This window comes from Centropristis striata, chromosome 22, assembly GCF_030273125.1.
Source record: "Centropristis striata isolate RG_2023a ecotype Rhode Island chromosome 22, C.striata_1.0, whole genome shotgun sequence".
NCBI lineage: Eukaryota > Metazoa > Chordata > Actinopteri > Perciformes > Serranidae > Centropristis > Centropristis striata.
Window position 1 is genome coordinate 10,438,437 of NC_081538.1, and position 20,454 is coordinate 10,458,890.

At 40.8% G+C, this 20,454-nt stretch overlaps 1 protein-coding gene across 7 annotated transcripts in view; it reads left to right on the forward strand.

The window, feature by feature from the left end:
• cald1a (caldesmon 1a) overlaps window positions 1-20,454 on the forward strand; it is a 74,374-nt gene that overhangs the window by 11,629 nt on the left and 42,291 nt on the right. For 5 of the 7 annotated variants that reach the window (XR_009389670.1, XM_059325637.1, XM_059325640.1 and 2 more), the window contains exon 2: window positions 20,115-20,200. Coding sequence is in view for 6 of the 7 variants with exons in the window: in XM_059325637.1 (XP_059181620.1) it covers window positions 20,124-20,200 (77 nt within the window). In the remaining variant the exon portion in view is untranslated. Of the gene's footprint in view, window positions 1-8,219; window positions 8,336-18,390; window positions 18,528-20,114; window positions 20,201-20,454 lie in introns of those variants that run through there. The other 2 variants (XM_059325639.1, XM_059325638.1) reach the window with 2 other exon arrangements.

The window sequence follows — 20,454 nt, forward strand, 5'->3', positions numbered from 1 at the left end:
AGCTAATTCCTGTTGACTGTAGAGGGTGGTAGATTAATGCAGATTTGTAGTGCATGCAAGAGATAAAACATTAAGACAACAGATTGACAGTTAGTGATGGTGACACGGCAAGAAGAAGAAAAAAAAAAAGCAGGGAACAAGATGTCTTTTAGCCAATGTTATGAATGCAGCTTTCATAAAATATATTTTTTTAAAGTTCAGAAAGGTTTTAGATTTTAAAGCTGCACTTTTTATATTTTTTATGAACATTGGATTAAATGAGGTGCTGCTCAGAGTGACAAACCCACAGAAAATCACCTGACTCTGCAGATCCCCTGAGCTCTATGGATCTTTTTAGCACCTTTCAGCTTATTGTTTTGGTTTTGTAACCTCAGATATTAATAAGTTGTTGATGTTTTTGTGAGTCCAGCTCTGTCTTCTCATGTTGAGCATCAGAGGTCCACCCTGTCTGCATCACCTGCAGAGGGAAACTTTACAGATAAATAGAAATGTAAGTAAAATATGTGTTACAACGGACAAGCTTAATTTTCATTTCAGTTTTCATATACCGATTATTGTTTAGGATAATGTAACACATTCAACAGTAATTACTCTCAATGTAGCCTGTTAGTAAATGGTTAGTAAAGCTTTGCACAGTTCCTCCTGAAATGCAGCTTAACGTTATGTGTCAACTAAAGTCAATCACAATCAGTCGGTTTCTGAAGTGTTTTAATAGTCAAATGCCAGCTTTGATAATAATTTAAAAGTACTAAATTAAAAGATAAAGTCTGGGGTCGTGTGTCATCAAATTTTACGTTACCGAATATTTTACAGTCTGAACATTAATAACAAACTCTGTTATTTCTGAACCATGCTTAAATGTGATATTTTTTAATTACACAAACAATATTGTAATAACACAGTTGAACACTTTAAATTGGGCCGAGTGGAGCATTAACTTGGTGTAATGGTAAGTTTAGTCATCATAACATTGCTCAATGTTACCACACAGACGCCTTTTGATTCCAAGTATTAAAAAATCACTTCTGTAATACTTATGACTTCAGTAACCATACCGGTTTAATAATATCATCTTTAATCCACTCCCGTTAGCATCAAAGGTTAGCTCGCTAACAAACTACTGTGAATGCTAATAATTGATGATTTATAAATAAAATAAAACAAGAATTTCACTCACCAAACAAACTGGAGCCTGGGCTTCATGTGCAGCAGTGGTACAGCTCACCACACAGCAGGTGGTGTTATTAGTCCGATGTTCGCCTGTAAAACTCTCCGACATGGAAAGGTTCCAGTGAATTAGCTGCAGTGCTAGCAGCTACAAGCAGCTAGCGGCTAGTGCCGTCAGCTACGTCACCTGTCACTCAGATCGGGGACCACTTCATTATGCAGAATTTTCTAAACTTAAACAAGTGAGATATAAAATAATTCACCCCCCTCAGAGTTGTCATGGAAGCGGAAATCAGCTTTTGAGAGTAGAGGCATCGTTTGAACCAGGCTGTAAACATGTTTATTTCTTCTGTGAAATCGGACATTTTAACATGAGAGTCAATCTAACTTGCTCCCTTCTGCAGCCAGCCTCAAGCAGCGAGTCGAGGAACTGCAGTTTTTGGTACTTCCGCATAGGCTTCACAGCTCCAGACTGGAGATTGCCGCTTGAGCAAGACACTAATCTGGAGGGGGCGGGGCTTATTACCTATACTGCAGCATACCACCAGGGGGCCATCGAGATGTTTTTGCTATATTTGGGGGAACTGTCATGTCGTCCATCTTTATATGCAGTCTATGTTTGGGATAAATGAAGTTCCACTTGACTTGTAGGTGTGCATTGTAAACTGGACCCGCTGAATGTCTCTTACCGTTAGGGATGGGTACCTTTCACATTTGAATCGATACGGTACCGATACCCGGTACCTGGGAATCGGTACCGGTACTCAACGGTACCAATTTTCGGTACTTTTGCGTAACATATTTATTTCTCAAAATATAAACTTTAAAAAATATATCAAAACAATATAAAATCCAGGATGAGCAGTGCTTTATTGTTGAGTGAACGTATATTTTGTAACATGAAGGTTGCAGTGTTATCAAAGAATGCAGAGGAGCTCTCAGGTGCACGGAGGAGAAAAAAAAAAAGTTGCAAGTGCACGTGTGATTTGTTGTGATGACGTCGTAGCTGTGCGGCGCAGCACCGGTCAGACAGTATTGTGGGCGTGGCATGATGGAATAAACAAAGTTGAGTCGGGCTGCTCTGTGCACATATCGAGGATGACGCAGGAGTCCGAGGGAGTTAATTTCAGCGAGGCAGTTTGGAGTTAAGTGGCAAGTAATATTCCTGAGTTGAAGAGCGGAGTATTAGCGGAGGACCAGAGATGCAGCAGCTAGCTTCTAGCTGCTAATGAGAAGTCTACGGATGATTGGAGAGAGCAAACGGAGTAAGGAAGGTCTAATCTGGAGGCAGACGAAGGCCAAGCCCGGGTAGAGACATTGGAGAGATAGTAGCTGGCGGCTAGAAGACCTAGAGCCGGCTGTTGGTCTCTGTTCCGCGGTGGAAGAGGGCAGCAGCTAGCGGCCGCGGTGAGCAGACAGGACCAGACGAGGAGGTAAATACATTTTAAAAAATAGTGCGATCGTCAGCACGCTTGTTAATCAAAGACGTCAAATGAAAACGGGTTGAAATCAATGATCAGTTTAAAGTTAACGCCGTTTAGGTACCGAAACATGGTACCGTTTGATTTTACATGAATCGGTACTCGGTAGTACCGACGGAATTCGGTCGGTACCTATAAAAGTACCGAATTCGGTACCCATCCCTACTTACCGTAAAAAAAAACTCACGGTCACGGTCACTGAAGCTCATTTATCAGCTGTCAGGTAACTACACTGTCACAGGCATCTCGTAGTTTCCACACCTGGCTAAGGAGTCCCTGCACATCCACCATTAAATGTCTTGGCCCCGCATCAACTCTGAGAGCAAGTCAGGACCGCATGAATACTCAGAGAGACAGAGAGAGAGAGAGAGAGAGAGAGAGTCATAGGGATAAACAAAACATCCCTGGCTGACTGCGCTGAAAGGATATCTATTATCATTCCTTTTTCTGACTTGTCTTTGTTTTATAAGTGTTGTCTGTGCGTTCTCTGAAGTAGCCCTCAAGTTTCTCCCAGTAACACTGTCAGGGGATCACTCCACTTCTCCACATCCACAGTGAGTAGACCCTCTCGGTCAGGGCGTCTTGCTCGCCCGCCACCTCACCCACAGCCCTACCCGCTCCTTAATCTCCTCCTATCTCTCTCCAGGAATGCAGCCCCTTATTTTGAAAAATACCTTGTCATGTAATACCCTTGAAAAGCCTCGCAGCACTTCAAAAAAAATTGGCATTCCGCTGCTATGATTTACTGACTTGTGTGTTAAAACAAGGCAAGAAAGATAAAGATTTATGACATTTTGGAGAGATTTAAATAAATATGTCCTCCGCAAAAGTGATTTTCTTTGTGTTTTCCTGTGATGCATGTGCAAAAAAGGCAAACTTGTGTCAGCTGTCATGTTTTCAACAGGCTCTCAGTATGTGGGGGCATTGCATCATGCTTTTTAGCCTCACTCTAACCTCATGTATGTTTCCATGTAAGGTATGATGGGAAGACATTCTCTCTTCGTGTGGTTTGAGCCAGCCACATAAATCACTCTGCCGTTTATATTCCCTTTTTTTTATTGCGCCGGTTTTCTCTCCTGCTTTCACCAAAGCGTAATTTCTCTCCGGCCACGGAGAGCCACACGTCCACCATGACAGAAACGTGGCTTTTATAGGAAGCATGTCACAAATGTTCAGCAGATCCATTTTCTTTCCATTTTTTGCCTTAGAGAAACACATCAGGAACCTCTCAAGCTTTATGAGAAATACATTTTTATGTTCCACTTAATGTTTCCAGCATGTCATGTTATTGCCCGTACACCAGACGCTGTGGACTGCTGTGGATCATGCTAATCACGTATACTTTTACATTTTAGTCATTGAGCTTTGGTGCATATCCCGAGTGACTTACACTTATTAAAAAAGTACAAGTTCAGGGTCTTGCCTGGGGGCCTTCTAGCCAGACACGCTGGCTTTCTGCAATTATTGAAACTGTGATCTTTCAGTTTCTGGTTGTAAGAGCTGAACTTTTATTCACAGATCTGAAAGAAAGCAAATATTTTAAGCGTAGTAGAGGTCATTTCTGCTCTGTTCCATCCTGTTTTCATCCTTTTCCGTTTGTCTCTCCTTTATTACCATCAGCTGGATAAACTGTTCTCTAGCTGCAGTGTCGGCAGTAGCTGTGCTTAGACTAAAGCCCACTATATATCAGCACTCTGGTTCCACTGGTCTCCCTGGTCAGCTCACTAGTAGCAGATTAATGTCCTGTTGAGGAGACACAGACTCCTGTCCGGGCCTCATTTACTCTGACAGAAGGCAGGTGTCAAGACGGGCTGTCCTAAAGGAACAAGAGGAGGCTCCTTTTCCTTTGCAAATGGACATGGGAGAAGGATGAGGAATGGATTCAGGACAAGTCACATGTTCTTGTGTGCGGCGCTGAAATGAGAAAACTCTGCCAATGGTGCAAGAGGTTTTCAAGACCATTAAATTACCTGTTAAGATGTTTTTTTTCAGTCCATTTGAGATTACTATCATCTCCTTTGTCATTGGCTTCATATAGCATCTGTCCATCATTATTTATTTACAATCCTATTTAATAGACTTAAAAGTCACAGTGCGCCGTAAGGCACTGAGAGACTTGTTGATGCTGCACTTGTGTATTCATCATAAAACTTGTTTGTTATGACTGGAAAATGATGTGGAAAAATTGCATGTATTTATTCATTAGTCCTGCTTTGTTTGATGCCGTTATAGTTTGCTTTTTATACGGTTTTGGCCCTTTATAGCATGCATGTATACATGACATGGTATTTGAGATAAAAGATGAAGTCTTGACTGTAATGTCCTTGTGGAATTACACAACAGACTGTTAATATCACATGTCAACTGCAGGGGTGCATATTTATTGAGATTATTTGACATTCTGAATATTTGCACCAGAATATCTGATTGTATTTTTTAAAGGAGGTGGTTACATAAGAGAGCTGCGGCGCTGAAACTAAAACCTCCTGGATCCTGAGCAAATAGGAGAAGAAGGAGCGGGAATGGCTTGTTTTTCACTTAGTTCATTGCTGAGCAGCAACATAAACTTTAGATGTTCATTTTAGCTAAAAGGTGATATTTCAGTGAATTCAGCTCAGTCAATACTGTTATAATACCACTGGAACTCTTCTACCAAAACAGATTATTTAACTCTAAGAAGATCCAGCTTCAGGTTATTAGCTTAGCTTAGCATAAATACTAGTTGCAGGGAGACAAGTTTTAGTTTTGTACAAACTAAGGAAACAAATTAATCTACCGTATTTCCTCAATTTAAAGCAGGGCCCCTTTTAATGACCAGCCTCATTTAGTAACCAGGTGTAAAAACAATTTTTAGTAAATAAAAGCCGGCCTCTTTTATAAGCCGGGTGTCTTACCGTTGTTATGTCAAAGTCTGTTCCCCCGTCGATATGTGTACCCCTTACCTTAACCTGCACCAACCTGACCCCAACCAGTCGTTCTTTAAGTTGTTAACATGACCCCAAGTTTACCTTAACCCCAAACAGTTCTCTCTACAAGGCCTAACCTTAAACTGAAATCCTTACTCCAACCGCGGAGGTGATGCTACAGAGAAAACCATTCAGGAAACATCATTTGACGGGGTAACAGATTTCGTCACAACACCTGTATTTTGAAGTTTCGCCACACAAGTTAGTACTGTAGGTAAATATGGTTGTTTCTCCCACTGGCCTAGTCATTCTCTGTAAAGTCCAGCCGTTTACGCACGTTCTTCTGGGCTTTTTAGTAGTTTAGAAATTTTAAATCCTGCTTAAAATGAACATTCAGCATGCTGTTCATCGTTTGTTTACATCCGAGAACTTCCAAAATGGCTGACATCCGGTAATTGGCTACAATGCTTAAAACTTAAAAACTGCCAGTCGGAGTTGCTCTGATTTTCTTTTTCTAATAAAAGCCTCCTTCAAATAATAGCCTGCCCCTATTATTAGCCGGGTCCCAAACTGATTTTTTATTAATAGAAGCCCCGGCTACTATTTGAGGAAATACGGTATTTGAGGATTTTTTTAAGCTTCTGACAGAGCTAGCTAGCCATGCTACCTGTTTCCCCTTGCTTCCAGTCTTTATGCTAAACTAAGCTAACTAGCTCTTGGCTTTAACTTCGTATGGAGTGCACAGCTATGAGACAGATTTCAATCTATTCCTTTTACTCTCAGCTGTGAATTTATAAATATGGCAATTTCTTGCCTTAGTAGATTATCTTCAGCCATGCTAGCTGTTTCCTTCCATTTCATTTTTTTTAATCGCTAAGCTAGATGTTGCTTTATATTGTGCTTGCAAGAAAGAAAGGGGTATCAATCTTTTCATCTAATTTAAGTCAAGGACATTAATAAACATTCCCCAAAATGTCGAGCATTTGTTTTAAAATGAAATACAACCGTTAAAATCTAAGGAAGAAAAATATGTATTTCAATCAACTGGTTTGGAGTGAATAAATAAGCTACAGCAGAGTTTCATCAGAATTTAGCGCTAAAAGCTATGCAAGGCTATAATCCCCTAGTAAACAGCGTAGAAGTAGTCATGGTTGTGAACCTCTAATAAAACAAGCCGCCTTCTACAAAAAATTAAACGATGTTCTCAGGAATTTGGGTTTTAGTGTTTTTTCAAGAAGTTTGTAATGATCACGTTTCATGCTATTGAAACAAACTCAAATTAATATACAGTCATGGATAAAATTCTTAGACCTCCCTTGTTTTCTTCAATTTCTTGTTCATTTAATGCCGCTCCAGGTTTTCTTGATAATGATTTTGGTTATTATCAAGAAAACCATGGAAAATGTCTACATATCAGCTCTTCAATTAAACCATATGAGCTATTTTTGTTGTTATCATTGTATTTGTCCAAACAAAATACCAAAAAACGAAATACCTTTAGTTGTACCAGGCATTAAAATGAACAAGAAATTGGTGGTCTAATCATATTCGGGAAGATGCTGACAGCGGAAGCAGCTGATCAGTCATGTGAGTAAAATGTTCACTACATCAGAACTTATCTTGCAAAGGGGTTTCTATATCCCATATAGCCAACAAAGCCAGAAAAAACCTCAATGCGAGCATACAAACTTTTTCGTTTATGCATTTTCCATTTAGCTTTTCTAATGCGAAAATGTGCATAAAAATATGTGAATGAAAAGCTGTTTCAAACAACAAAACAGAAGCACAGTTCTTTTTATTTATAGCTTTGTTCTGTGCTGAGTTTAAACTGTTTTTTTTTTTCATCTCCCAGTAGTTTTCCTCCACTACAGCAATTCACACACGCTCCAAAAAGCGTCCCAGATAATTTGATAAGTTTCTTGTGAAATGACATCCCCACATAGACATTTTTTTGCAATGCGGCAGTGGCAGGAGAATGTCAGAGCCGCTCCGTATAGCGAGGGGGGGGCCAGATAAACAAACCGTTTCTAACTAAAGCAGAGGACTGTGGCGTTTGAGACGGCTGCTTTTTCACCAAGAGGAATGTTCCCTTCCAGGGGGCTCCGATTCGAAAGTGCACTGCTGAGACTCCGGCATAGAGCTCATATGTGAGAGTGAAGAAAGCTTTTGTGTGTGTTTAAAAATGAAATGTCAGCGTAGTGAAAGGATCGGTGTGCCTCTCTTTCATGACTCCTGAGTCGTGCAGGTGTGCGTGTTTGTGTGTGTGTGCCCAACAGTGTTCGCTGAGATGTCACGGCAGGTCCAACATCACCATCAGTCATGCTGTTTTGAGAGGGAGCCAACTCTGTGGCCACTGTGTAGTGAGTGTGAGAGCTCTATCTCGCTGTGCACACAGCATGCAAGAGAACCTTCCCCCTTTTTTTTCTTTTTCCCAGTTTGGTTACGGGAAAAGGCAGCATTTTTTCTTTCCATATTTGGTCATATGGAGCACAGCCAGGGTGCAGTAGCCTTTTGATGCCGTACAAACATCCCTATTTTGTGTGGGATTTGTACTTTTTTTGAATGCTTTTTCTCCAATTCTGGCTGATTGTGGGTGTAGCATCTGAAAGTGCACTTTTAAAAGGGACACAAGCCTTTTAAAAGTCAAAGACTGGAGAGGAATTGTGCTGGCTCTTGCTGCAGTTTCACAAAGAAGTTGCCTTTTTACAGTATTATTTATGATTTGGGCAGCAGGAATCCAACTTCTAATGCAAATGCCCCTCTTAAAACCAACATTTAAAAGTAAGGACAATGTTTTATAACCTTTCTTTTTCTGCCAACTGCTAAATCAACTGCTCTTGGGCAGAGATTTAATTTGGTAATTGGATCAGCAGCTGACAAATAAGAATTTATCATCTCATTTCAGTGGTTAACTTTAAAGAGCTTCAAGTAAAAAAATTTGAAACCTGCTGAAGTTGATTTAGTTTGATCTCCTTAAAAATGACAATAAAGATGGTATGATTTAGTTAAAATGCTGCATCTGTGTGCTGAAACCTGCTGTTGAAAAGCTGGGAGATCTAGATGATGGATATGGCATGTTGGGGTAATGTTTTTATTGCAATTTGAGTGTGACTCAGCTTCAGGCGTGAGGTTTAAAGACATAAACACACCCTCAACCTGGAGGGAAACGCTGGCTGGGGAAGCGCAGGTGTTCTCAGCTGTCGCTCCACATACGGGAACGCTCATAATACCTTTAGATCCAATGCAGCCTATAGAATGATGAGCGCCGGAAACTCCCATCTATGTGTGGGACTGTGAGAGGAGAAAATATTAAAAGAACAGTGAGTCATAGTCTAAATATATACGACAGATGACAGTGTGCTCAAAGTTTAGTGATGTTATCCGTCCGACAGTGGAAAAAAAACACGCACTATTGAAGAATGCTGCATAGACAGTAATTTGTTTTAATCAGAGCAACACAAGAGTTTAGAAAGTATCCAACTACAGCTTCCTTTCCAAAAGAGATTTGTCAGTTTGAAGGATAATTGAAACAAATGCTATTTGTTATCATGAGCATATCACAACATTCTGTTTGAGAAAGTAACACGGGGTCATGAGGTTTACAGCTGAGTTACACAGTACTTTGAAGGATAATTACAGTTTTTAATGTCTTACGTTCTGTAGTTTCGGTCATCACTTTTATAGGCTGTGATAAGTAATCACTGAAATCTGGGAACATGGAGTCATCACTACAACAATAGTGCACGAAACACAAGCAGTCTGAAGATCAGACTGGTTGTAAACATACCAAGAGTCAAGCCAGATTATCTAAACCACTTTATTTGGAGGCAAAACTGAGAGCATGGCCAATATGTTGCTAATAATCCCTTATTGCAAAGAAAACTGTGTGTGGCAAGTACAGAGGGTCAAAGCTGAACCAAAAGTCTGTCTTTAAAGTGAGACTATGGACCTTTTGAAAGAAGAAACACCTTCTCAGATCTCTGCAACTTTGTGAATGCAGTCTCATTCCAATAACAATGGCGGCCAAAAATAAGACCCAAGTTATCCTTCAAAGACCTTGAAAACCTAGTTTCTCACTTTGGGTCCCACACAAGCAGCAGCCTCCAGGCCTAAAAGTAAAGCTAAAGTGCCCTTAACCTGCATTCTTTCTAATGGCCAACAGGGGGCGACCACTGATTGGAAAAAGAAGTCTGATTGTTTGGAAGTCTATAAGAAAATGATCCTACTTGTCACTTGGTTGATTAACCAATGTTGACCATTTTCCAAATGTTTACGGTAGCAATTGCTAGTTTAAAGTGTTCTTTAGTACAGCATGATATTCATTTTGTAAATGATGGTCCTACTGGGAGTAAAATAGACGATGTAGCAGATTATTCTTTAAGGCATCTAGATGGGAGCCAATTGCATACCCCAATGCATTCAACCAAAGCCTGCGCAGATGTTATTGATCAATACTACTCAGACTACAAACAGACAACAAATGGAAACCAGTATGCTTCCAATACCAAAATATGTTCCCTTGCCTATAGAGAGATTATGGATTAAAACATTAAGTGGTTGGTTATTCCAGCAGTGTTTAGAATAAGATGCTACCACCCTGTAAATTATATTGCATCCAAGGTATTCCATTGAGATTTTCTTGGCTGTGTGAACAGATAAGCTCAGTCAGTCTGTCTCAGGGTGTATGATTCACAGGGCAAAGAGAAGTGTTATGGAATGTGAACCATTGTCTGGGAATGCAGGAGTCTCCTTTTTCTTCACCAAATGGAAACTTAACATCTTTAACCTTCAGGTCTTTTCCCTACGCCGATGTGAAATTTCCCCTTGCTGGTTTATTCTTCTATTCAAAAGCTAAAGTCAGCAGAGAGGAGATTGCAGGGCATTTGAGAGAAGATTGTGTCTGATCGCCACATCTGAAGTCACTAATGACAATGCATCTGAGGCATTCAGGGACTCTCGCCCATTTCTTGCCCTAACCCTCAAAACCATCAGCACGTTATTCCACTGCATTTCACTTGCCACAGTGGCATTAGCTTCTCAGGTTTGCCTTTGAATACCGTCTGCTCATGCTCAGTGAAATTTTTCCTCATTCGAGCTGAAGCCACACTTTCAAAAAATTTGTTTTGGAGTGTGAGTGGAAAGCAGATGGTATTGAGATTGAGCTGAGGTCTGATGCAGTTGGCCAGCTCATATGTTGCCTCGAATTATATAGTCGCAGCTGACAGACAAATACAGAAAGAAGCTTGGCTCCTTGGACATGGGTAAATCCTATAAAATTAAACCAATTACTAAACTTAATTCATAGCCAACCAACCCTGAGTCTCCTCATATTGTAGCTGAACACTTAGTCTGCAGCTGTTGGCTAAGCTGCTGCATTGTGGTCCAAGAGGAGATAGAAGCAGTGAGAAAAGGGTGAGAGTAAAATAAAATTGCATGGGCAAAGACAGTAGTGGCGACTGATAATGGATTATTGAGCCAGACATCATTATTTGAGAGGGAAAAAACGGCATTAACAACAAACATATGTGCCTATTATTCTTAAAAAGCATTTGGTTTCAGTAACTATTTCACCAATTGGCCTCCATTCTTTACTTTTGGCTCTATCTGGGCACATCCGCAATGTCTCATTTTCCGGTGTTTCGCGGACATTTCAGTGAGATTGCCACCACCAGTATAACTCAAATTGATTTATACATATTTAACAATCTGCGTGTGAAATTTAATTTGCGTACATGAAATTTACATGTCTAATTACAATGTGACAGGATCTCTTATTAGAGAAAGCAGGAAGAACCTTTAAAAAAAGCCTTAAAAAGTGGGTCTTAAGTTTAATTGTACTGTATTTTATTGCGAAGGATGGAAGAACGGTCCAGGTGTGTTGATAACTATGGTTGACAACGATGATATTATTTGGCTTACCCAGAAACATCCAATTTATCCCGAAAAAACAGCAGCGCCCAGTGTTTTGAGATGGAAGTGACCAATTTGTGACTAAGATATCGCACAGCTTATTCACCAGCATTAGCGACCTTTTGCCGACTCTGATAAAGTCAAGGCTAACGTACGCGATTTAAACGATGTACAGTTTGAAAGATAAGAAGTTAGATAGTTATTGTTAATTTTTGACAGAATGTTAGTAAATAGCTAGCCGGCTGTTAATATAGCTAGTATAACAGTAACATTGAAACAGTAAACTATAAATAAAATTAGTATCAAATAGCATCATCAACAACTACGTGTTGCAAAAAAATAGAAAAACAGCCTCAACTTGTTTTAAAAGAAATTAATGTGAGATGGTACAACTTGGTTAGGTTTAAGTTAAAATAACTACTTCCATAAGTAACCACTTGACGCAGTCACATATGTGACTAACAATGTTACAACAGTGACATTTGGCTTCACTAAGTACACAAATGCCAATCTCCTGACTGAAAAATTATCCCCCCCATATGGACTTTGTCACTCTTTATACTACATTTCCAGGCTTCTTCCTTTGCCACTTCTCCACTAGAAGATGCAACCGAACAACTAATAGTTTGGGTCACAATTAACCGGGTAGCTACAAATTATAGAGCATTATAAACAATGAATTAGAACAGCCTCATGTGCTTGTGCAAAAAAGTGAGCCCCTATTATAAGCTCTATTATAAACCAATACACAGTATCAGCCCACCGATGTCTCTGTCGGGCTCTAAAAGGCAGCCAGAGAAAGAGACTCTGGATGACAGATGAAGCTGAGACAAGGACAAGCAGAAATGGAAAGAAAGACAGAAATTCTTGGCCTTGGTTCACCAAAAACCTCCAGTGAATTTATGAATGCTCATCCACAGCCGCTCTGCATCCTGGGACTGTAAACGTGTTAATGCTGCCGAGGCCTGGACGTGTGAGAGCAGACACATAGCGCACAGAACCACAACCACAAGGCCAGCTTTCCAAACACAGCACTGTAGGTGGTGATGGATATCACACATGTACACACATTTACTGTGCCATAAACACACACATGCTGTACTTGCAGTGGCCATACGTATTTTCAGGATTACACTTGTATAAACACACACTTACATTCTCATTTTAAGTAGACACAAAAAAGCATGCAATCACGCTTATGCACTTCCTCTGTACACATCTGTACACTTTCCACGCACACATTTACATAAATATACACAAAACACATTTATAAATGTAAATCCTGTTTGTTAAATACTGTTTATCAGGATGCACACACGCTCACACACAGGCTGAACATATTTTAACCACCCTGTCAGACTAATCTCAGGAGACTCCTTACCCCTGCAGAAAACGTTAGGTTTACCCAACTCAAACTGTCCCCAGAGCCCCAGCCAAAACAGCTGTTAGTGTGCACTACCTACAGCCATGCAGTATCTCTCTCTCTTTATTTCTCTCTTCCCTCCTGTTTTACTGCAGAACCTTTATCTGTGTGATAAAACAATCATAAAATGATCATTCTTACTTTGCCAAAATACTTCCAATATATCTTAGCTTAGCCTGAACCAATAGACCTCTGCTTCTCTCGTTTAAGCATAAGTGTGTTCATCTCCTGTCAAGTTAGCATCCAATACTCCCATAAACAGACAATTTACAGCAGGTTGTCCTATACTTCCATGCAAATAGAGGAGCGTGTCAGATTTAGCGGTTTAATTCCCATTCTGTCAGTTAACTCCTACATACTCACACTTGAAACGTCTCTCCCAGTATGTGTTCTTTAATGATGTGGTTAAGAGCAATATTATACCTTTCAGGGGAGGGAAAATGTGCAGCATGGCTGCTCTTTGTTGAATCAAACTGTCCTCAACATTCAAGGCAAGTTTTTGACCACCAGTTGTGCTATGGAGCAATGCGGAGCAATACAGGGCACGACCAGCGAGCCAATGTAGATGCAAGCCATAGAAATAGAACAAGACTAGAACAGGCATTGCACAGTTGGCTGTGGTCATTTGGTTGACAACAAACTGGTACATTTTGACAGTTGTTATAATAATTAGACATTAATGGGGCCATGAATTGTGTGAGTAGTTTCTGAAACCTGCCTGAGACAAGTTGGTTAGTTAGCTAAGTAGCGCTGCAATCCTCTCCTTCCAGTGAAGTAGTGTCCAAGCAGCTGGGACTGGGAGTGAGCTAAGAACAAGTTTAGCCTGTTTTATGCAACCACTGTAGCATAAAAGCACGATGGACTTACCAAGCTGTCGAGCTAACTAACTAGCCAGCCATCCAATAGTTAGCTAGCCTGCTAATTCTGCCATGCTTCCTGCTACACTGGTTACAGAAAACTTGAAACATGTCACTCATATCATGATAGCTATGTGCTTTTCTACACTTTGACAAGAGTGTGTGGATGAATCATTTTATTATACGTAAATTAGCCTGCCACAGCAATCACAGTTCTTATTCTATTTCTATGATGCGAACAATACAAAAAAACAGCTTTGCAAATGTTTTATGAGGGAAGAATTGCTAGAAACACTGAACTAAAACATAACTTTGTTTGTTTACGAGAAAACTCCTCAGAGCACCTTTAAGCGAAGGTGACTATTAGCAGAGACAGGCAGAGAGCTTTGTCTGGCCGTCATTTCTATTGTGAAAGAAAAGTGAAGTGATGTGCCAGGCAAGTCTGGCAGACCGATGACAGTATTTGAAGAGCAGCTGTCACAATAAAAGCCTCAAATTTGTCAGACTGAGGAGACAATGGTATTTTTGTCTTCTTAAACTTTTGACTAGAAATCCAAATTTTTTAGTCTGGCTGACTAAATATTGATCGGTGAAGACAGCTGATGTCAAAATACTGAAATCCTGCTGCTCTCTTTTCACAGTTAAGTGGCCCATATCCTCCACAATATCCCATGATGTATGGCCAACTCAACATTATCTCAATAATATTTGACATTATTCATTTTTATACAACTGGGTATCATTTTACAATAGTCAGAGCATATTTCACTACAGCGTTTGAATTCATTGTGTCATCTAGGCTCTACTGTAGTTCATATTATTTCTGAAAAAGTGTTGGCACGTGGCTGGTAAAAGACTGGTTCATGAGTTCTCAAACATACCAAACACCGCAGCAGGTGGACAAAATATTTCCTTCCATTGATGCAAAGACTAGAAAGGCCCGGCTTTGTGCCAGTGTTACCTTCACATTCCAGATGACTGGAATACCTCTCTTCACCTGGACACCTGCACAGCTGTGACTCTCTAACTCCTCTCCTCTCCTCTCCTTTCCTCTCCTCTCTTCTCCTCTCCTCTCCTCTCCTCTCCTCTCCTCTGAAGGTCAAGAGGAGAGCAGCAGTATATGTAGCATGACAGTGTTTGCTTTTACAGTCATGGGGAAAAAAATTATTAGACCATTGTTTTCTTAAATTTCCTGTTCATTTTAATGCCTGGTACGACTAAAGGTACATTTGTGTGGATAGATATAATGATAACAACAAAAATAGCTGATGAGAGTTTAATTTAAGAGCTGATATCTAGCCATTTTCCATTCTTGATAATTATTTTGGTTTATTATCAAGAAAACCATGGAAAATGTCTAGATATCAGCTCTTATATTAAACTCTTATGAGCTATTTTTGTTGTTATCATTAGGAGTGTTTCCACTGAGTACTTTCTGAGTAGTTTTTGGAAAGCGGCTGAGTGTTTTGGCTCTGCCCACTAGTTAGATCCCCTCGGCCTCTGTTCCCATACAGGTACTACGCGGCAAGCAGTGTTGACAACTTATATTTATGTATATTTAGCGACTATTCAGACCCCTCTAGGGATTCTTTTTCAAAAAAGCAACTAGCAACAAATCTAGAGACTCTTTCTGGTGTTATTGGAGACTTTTGGAGACTCGTTCTTAATCTTCTTAACGAGTAGCGCTATCCCAAAGCACTAACCAGCGGCCCAGTCCTCCCATAGCAGTCTCTCCCAGCTGCAGTCAGCAGAGCAGGAGCTGTTAACCCCTCAGCGTCCCGTTTGCCCAGTCTGCAAATGAAGCATGCATTGTTCTGCAATTGGATTGAATGGATGCTGTCTGATCAACATAACATGGATCGAATTTGATTGGATCCTGTGCCGACAGCACATGTCAGACACACAGACAGACACATCGAGAGACGCAAGAGAGATAGAGCGGTCCTTAGTAACAGACTTTTTAATCTTTAGGTTTTGGGGACAGTAGTAATGCTTTTCAAGTCAAAAAGTGAAGTCACAAGTTATTAAGTCCAAGTCAAGGTGCAAGTCTCTTTACATTTTGTCAAGTAGAGTCAAAAGTCATCAAATTCATGACTCGAGTCCAAGTCATGTGTCCACACCTCTGTTTGGTGGTCCCTCCCTTTCTGCTATGTAGCCAAAATGGCGAGTTTTGAGGATGAGACACTAACTTTTTGACAATCATGAGTAAAATATCCGGATACTCATAGTGGACTGCATTTAGCGTTAGATTGGTTCTGTTAACAGTTGACAAGAATTAGCTCACTCATGTTGTTAGTCAATAGAGGATTCATGTAAAATCTTTGTTTTTACGATTATACCAGACATAATGTTCCAACATGTTTGAGTCTAGCATGTAGCAGGTTTTTAACCGTCATGAATGTCCATTTCTTAAAACCCAAGACTGTCTGTGATTTGTGACTAAGCCTTGTAACCACTAGCTGCAACAAGTCACCATTGTTCCTTTATTTGCCAGCCTCACAGCTGGCAAGCACATAAAGTATGCTATGCTAGTTTTTACTTGTTTATCTTCACATTAATTCCCTTTATTCAACAATCAAAACAGTCCCAGCACACAAAAGAGATTCAAAGGCGGAGTTGTCTGTAACTGGCATGTGAATGACTAATTTGGAGGCTCTTTCAAGTCCCCTCTGCTAAAATGAGAGGTTAAATAGGAACATTCCTCACATAGCTCCATAGCCATAATGTGGAGATTAATGTGTTTGTCTAATGGTTGTGAGGGGATGGTTGTTCAGTATCACACTAACAAATCTGACAAAAAAAGCTGCAGTCTTCTCTTCTCACAGAATGCTAAGCCAGCGTTAGGAACATTTCACCAAAGCCAGAAATAGATGTGCTGCTGGCCCATACTTATTCCTCAGCCGTACTTCCAGACTGTTGCTTGATCTACTTTGTGCCTCATTTGGCCGATAGGGGCCCATTGTTTTGGTGCTTTTTAACTCGAGACTTCGTGAGAAGATAGAGGCATTATAAGGTGGTGTAATCCAGTGGCTGTCAGGATAATATCAACTTGGCTTTTAAGGCTTTTTAAGAGGCTGGCACTTAGACACTGGGTTCTGTGCCAGGGTCTGGCAGTCTCGACAGGTAGTAATTTGACTGGTAAATGTGTCATTATAGCCATTGTAGAAGGTTGGGGCAGACAGGGTAAGAGAAAGAGGGGGAGGAGGAGGGGAAAAAAAGAGAGACAGAATAAGAAGGGAGGGCGGGATGGATGCAGGTTTTAGAGATAAATGGTGGAATAAATGGACAGATGCAGCGAAGGAAGAAGAGTTTTTAAAGTGGACAGGCTAAAACAGGCTGAACTTGTAAAAAGTCTGAAAATGTCACAAACTTGTGACTCCAGGTTGCTCAACTTTATGGAATGCTGTCTTTCTCTCGTTCTGCCTCTGTTAGCTTTTGCAAAGTGTGGGTGGTCCCTTCAGTGATATACACAACAGTTACATTTCTACATCTCACTGAGGGCCTTGTCTGCAAGCCACAGGCTTCCTCTCCTGCCCTGGTGTTCTCCCATGTGGAGACAAGACAATGTGACTGTGCTGCATTCAGTCCAGCATTCATTCAACAGGCCTATTCATACATCATATATCAGCATAAAAAAATATAATTATATCAGGTTTATTATTCATTTAAAACCGTGTATGGTCCACTTTGTGATCATTTTGTTGACAAACCTACTTTTATTCTAATTTACCTCGTAAAATGCCGTGTTTTTAAATGATCTATAACTCATTTTTGTATAAAACGGAACACCAAATGAAAACGCAGTCTTCTCAGCTGCATAAATCACGCATTATTTGCAACAATAACTCCAAATTTATATGCTGCCATGCTTGCGTTACTAATAACTTTGTCTCCCTTGGCGTCACTGGTTCTAGGAAGTATGTGATTAGACTGGTGATGTTTGGAGGCCTTGTCGGTTTTAGTTATTGCTCTCATTTCGTCTTAATTATGGTTGTATGAATAGCCCCACATCCAAGTGCCAATTGCCCCCCCTCTCTCATTTCACAAATGACACTAAGAGTGTATCTAAACATAGAGAGTGAATTTTTGCGGTATTTAAAACATCTCTCCCTCCAACGAATCGCAGTGTAATAGCGGGGAGACAAAGCTGTGTTTACTGTACAGGCTCACAGGAGGAGGAGACTGGGTGAGAGGATGCAGAGGGGAGGGCGAGGGTTAGGAGGATCCCTCGGAGTCATGCTTTCTTTTAGCATTTCTCTCTTGTCTGTGTGTTTCCTGTCCATCTGTGCATGTTCATTAGTATGCTCAGTGCAAATGAATGCACACAAGTGCTGTAACGTTACATCCACATGCATACAAATACACATGTCCATGTAGAAAAACGTCCTCTTTGACCCCTTTTATATGCAACTGCAGATGAAAGGAAAAGGCCATAACACACAGGAAGCTGCGCTCAAGAGCCGAGTCATGTCCCAGAACAGAGTTTAGCCAAGCTCTGACATGTAGGTAAACAACACAGGAAAAGTTAGCCATAGAGATAGGGAGAGAAGGAGAGACAGGACGGAGGAGGGAGGGGGAAAGAAGGAAGGAGGTCACTGAGGGATGAAGGGAGGGACAACTAGCAGGGAAGGGAAGAAGCAGGCATTTGCCTTTTCTGTCAGCTGAGGCCGGACTGTGGGAGACTATTGCTAGACGTTGTAGCATTGAATCTCTGTTTGGACAGGGCATTGTGAAAAGCTGGTATGGTGTGAAGGAAAACACGTTGATTGAAGGCTAATTCAAGGTACGACTTTGTTTCTCCAGACTGTCTTACTGCACTTTAAAGCATCTTATTTTCTGCCACAGTCGATTTCCTACTTGCCGCAAAGGATAAAGTGTATAAATACGACTTTATTCAGTCTTTTTATTCACTGAACACCTTTTGTCTTTTCCCTCAAGTGCTCAGCTAGAGTCTTTTCGCTCCGCTTCAGTGTATAGAAGATGTAGCTGGTGGTTTAGCCGGGATCATAGATGTATGATGTGAGGCTCAGCAGCTCCTGGGTGGTCTCGGTCCTCACTGCACAGCCAGTCATGTACCCTGGCAGGGTATTTTTAGTGAGAGTTGCTGTTAACTGATTGAGTTAACATCCTGTGTTGGCGTCTCCCTCCGCTCTCTTTGTATCTCTGCTCTTCTTTCTTTCGTTGTCTGCCTCGTTCCTCAGTTTTATACCAAAGTTTGTGGGCTCAGGTTTCAGTCGGCCAGTTGTCACTTAAGACTAAGGCTGTGATACACTAAGGTATAACTACACACTTCTGGTCAGTGCTGTGTGCAGCAATATGGATTGCACTTAAAGTTGAACTCCTTAAGATTTCATTCCTGAGCAGCTACTCAACTATGATTGTTCTTGCAAAAATGAAAAAGGGCAAAATGCTCAAGAACAATTTCTATTAGCACCAGCTCCAACCTCAGTGACAAGCTGCATTGTGTTTCCTTTGGAAGCTTCACAATAAAAGCCACCCAGTGTTTTTCCACTTAACTGCTTTTAATTTGAAGCAGCAGCAGTAACATAATACAGCTGTGATATGATTTAAACTGTAACACTTGATTTAGAAGCTTAATTCGGTGAAAATCTTATTGATTATAACTTTAAATACAATACTTTAAAAACCAGATATTACAAAACTCAGGCTTTGTTTACTAGAGTCGGGTACCATTCACATTTGATTCAATACCTGGAATTCTGTACAGGTACCCAACTGTGCCTTTTTTCTGTATTTTCTCTGTATAACAAACAGTTAATTTCAGTTGTAAAAAATAATTCCAAACATCTCAAAACAAAGAGAACAAAAAAATGCCTTTCCCTTCCTTCCAAAACCTGTCCCTACAACCTCCCTCTGCATACACAAACTAACAGTTGGTTAGTTGGTCAGTCGGTTATACAGACTATCACGTGTTCACGCATATTACATTTTCTTGTCGAGCTTCACAGGCTTACATTTGAAGTTATATTTGTGGCTTCACTCAAAACATTCGGGGCTTAAGCTCCGAGACAACAGCACCAGTCTGTCACCAGGACATAGCATGACAACACTGTTGATCCCGCCTCGGAGGAAGCACGACTTAATATCCGACTGCATCTGTGCTAAGTGTAACCACACTTCTGACCACTTTCGCCTCCCCAATGCTCTGACTTTTCTTGACCTGAACAAGCTGCCAGGGCTCAGTACTCTGCAGTACCAATAAAATTATATCAGAAGTACCTAACCCTATGTTTGACTGGTGAACCTGTATGTTTTCCCTGCCTAAATGAATGTGTTTTTGTCTTTTTTTCTCTCTTCTCTCCTGAAATTGAGTAAATTAACGTCCATGTTGGATGATGTCATCCCTCAGGGCACAATCATGGAGGAAATGGACTTTGAGCGGCGCCGGGAGCTGAGGAGGCAGAAGAGGGAGGAGATGCGCCTGGAGGCCGAACGGTAAGACCCATTTGGTTGTCTGTCATTTACCTCTGTAGATTAGTACTCCAGGATTTTCTAACTAATTCTCTGTTTAAAAAGTCAGTCTTTAGAATGGATTCCTTTGTATCTGCAGCCACAGAACTTGTCATTGAAGATCTTACTACTCAGGTGGTGTGAAGCTGAGGGGGCAGCCTGTGTTGTGTAATGAGGCTCTGGTTGTGAAGGCGCAGCACACCTCCTCTGATGTTCCTGCCAAGTTGAAACAGGAGGGA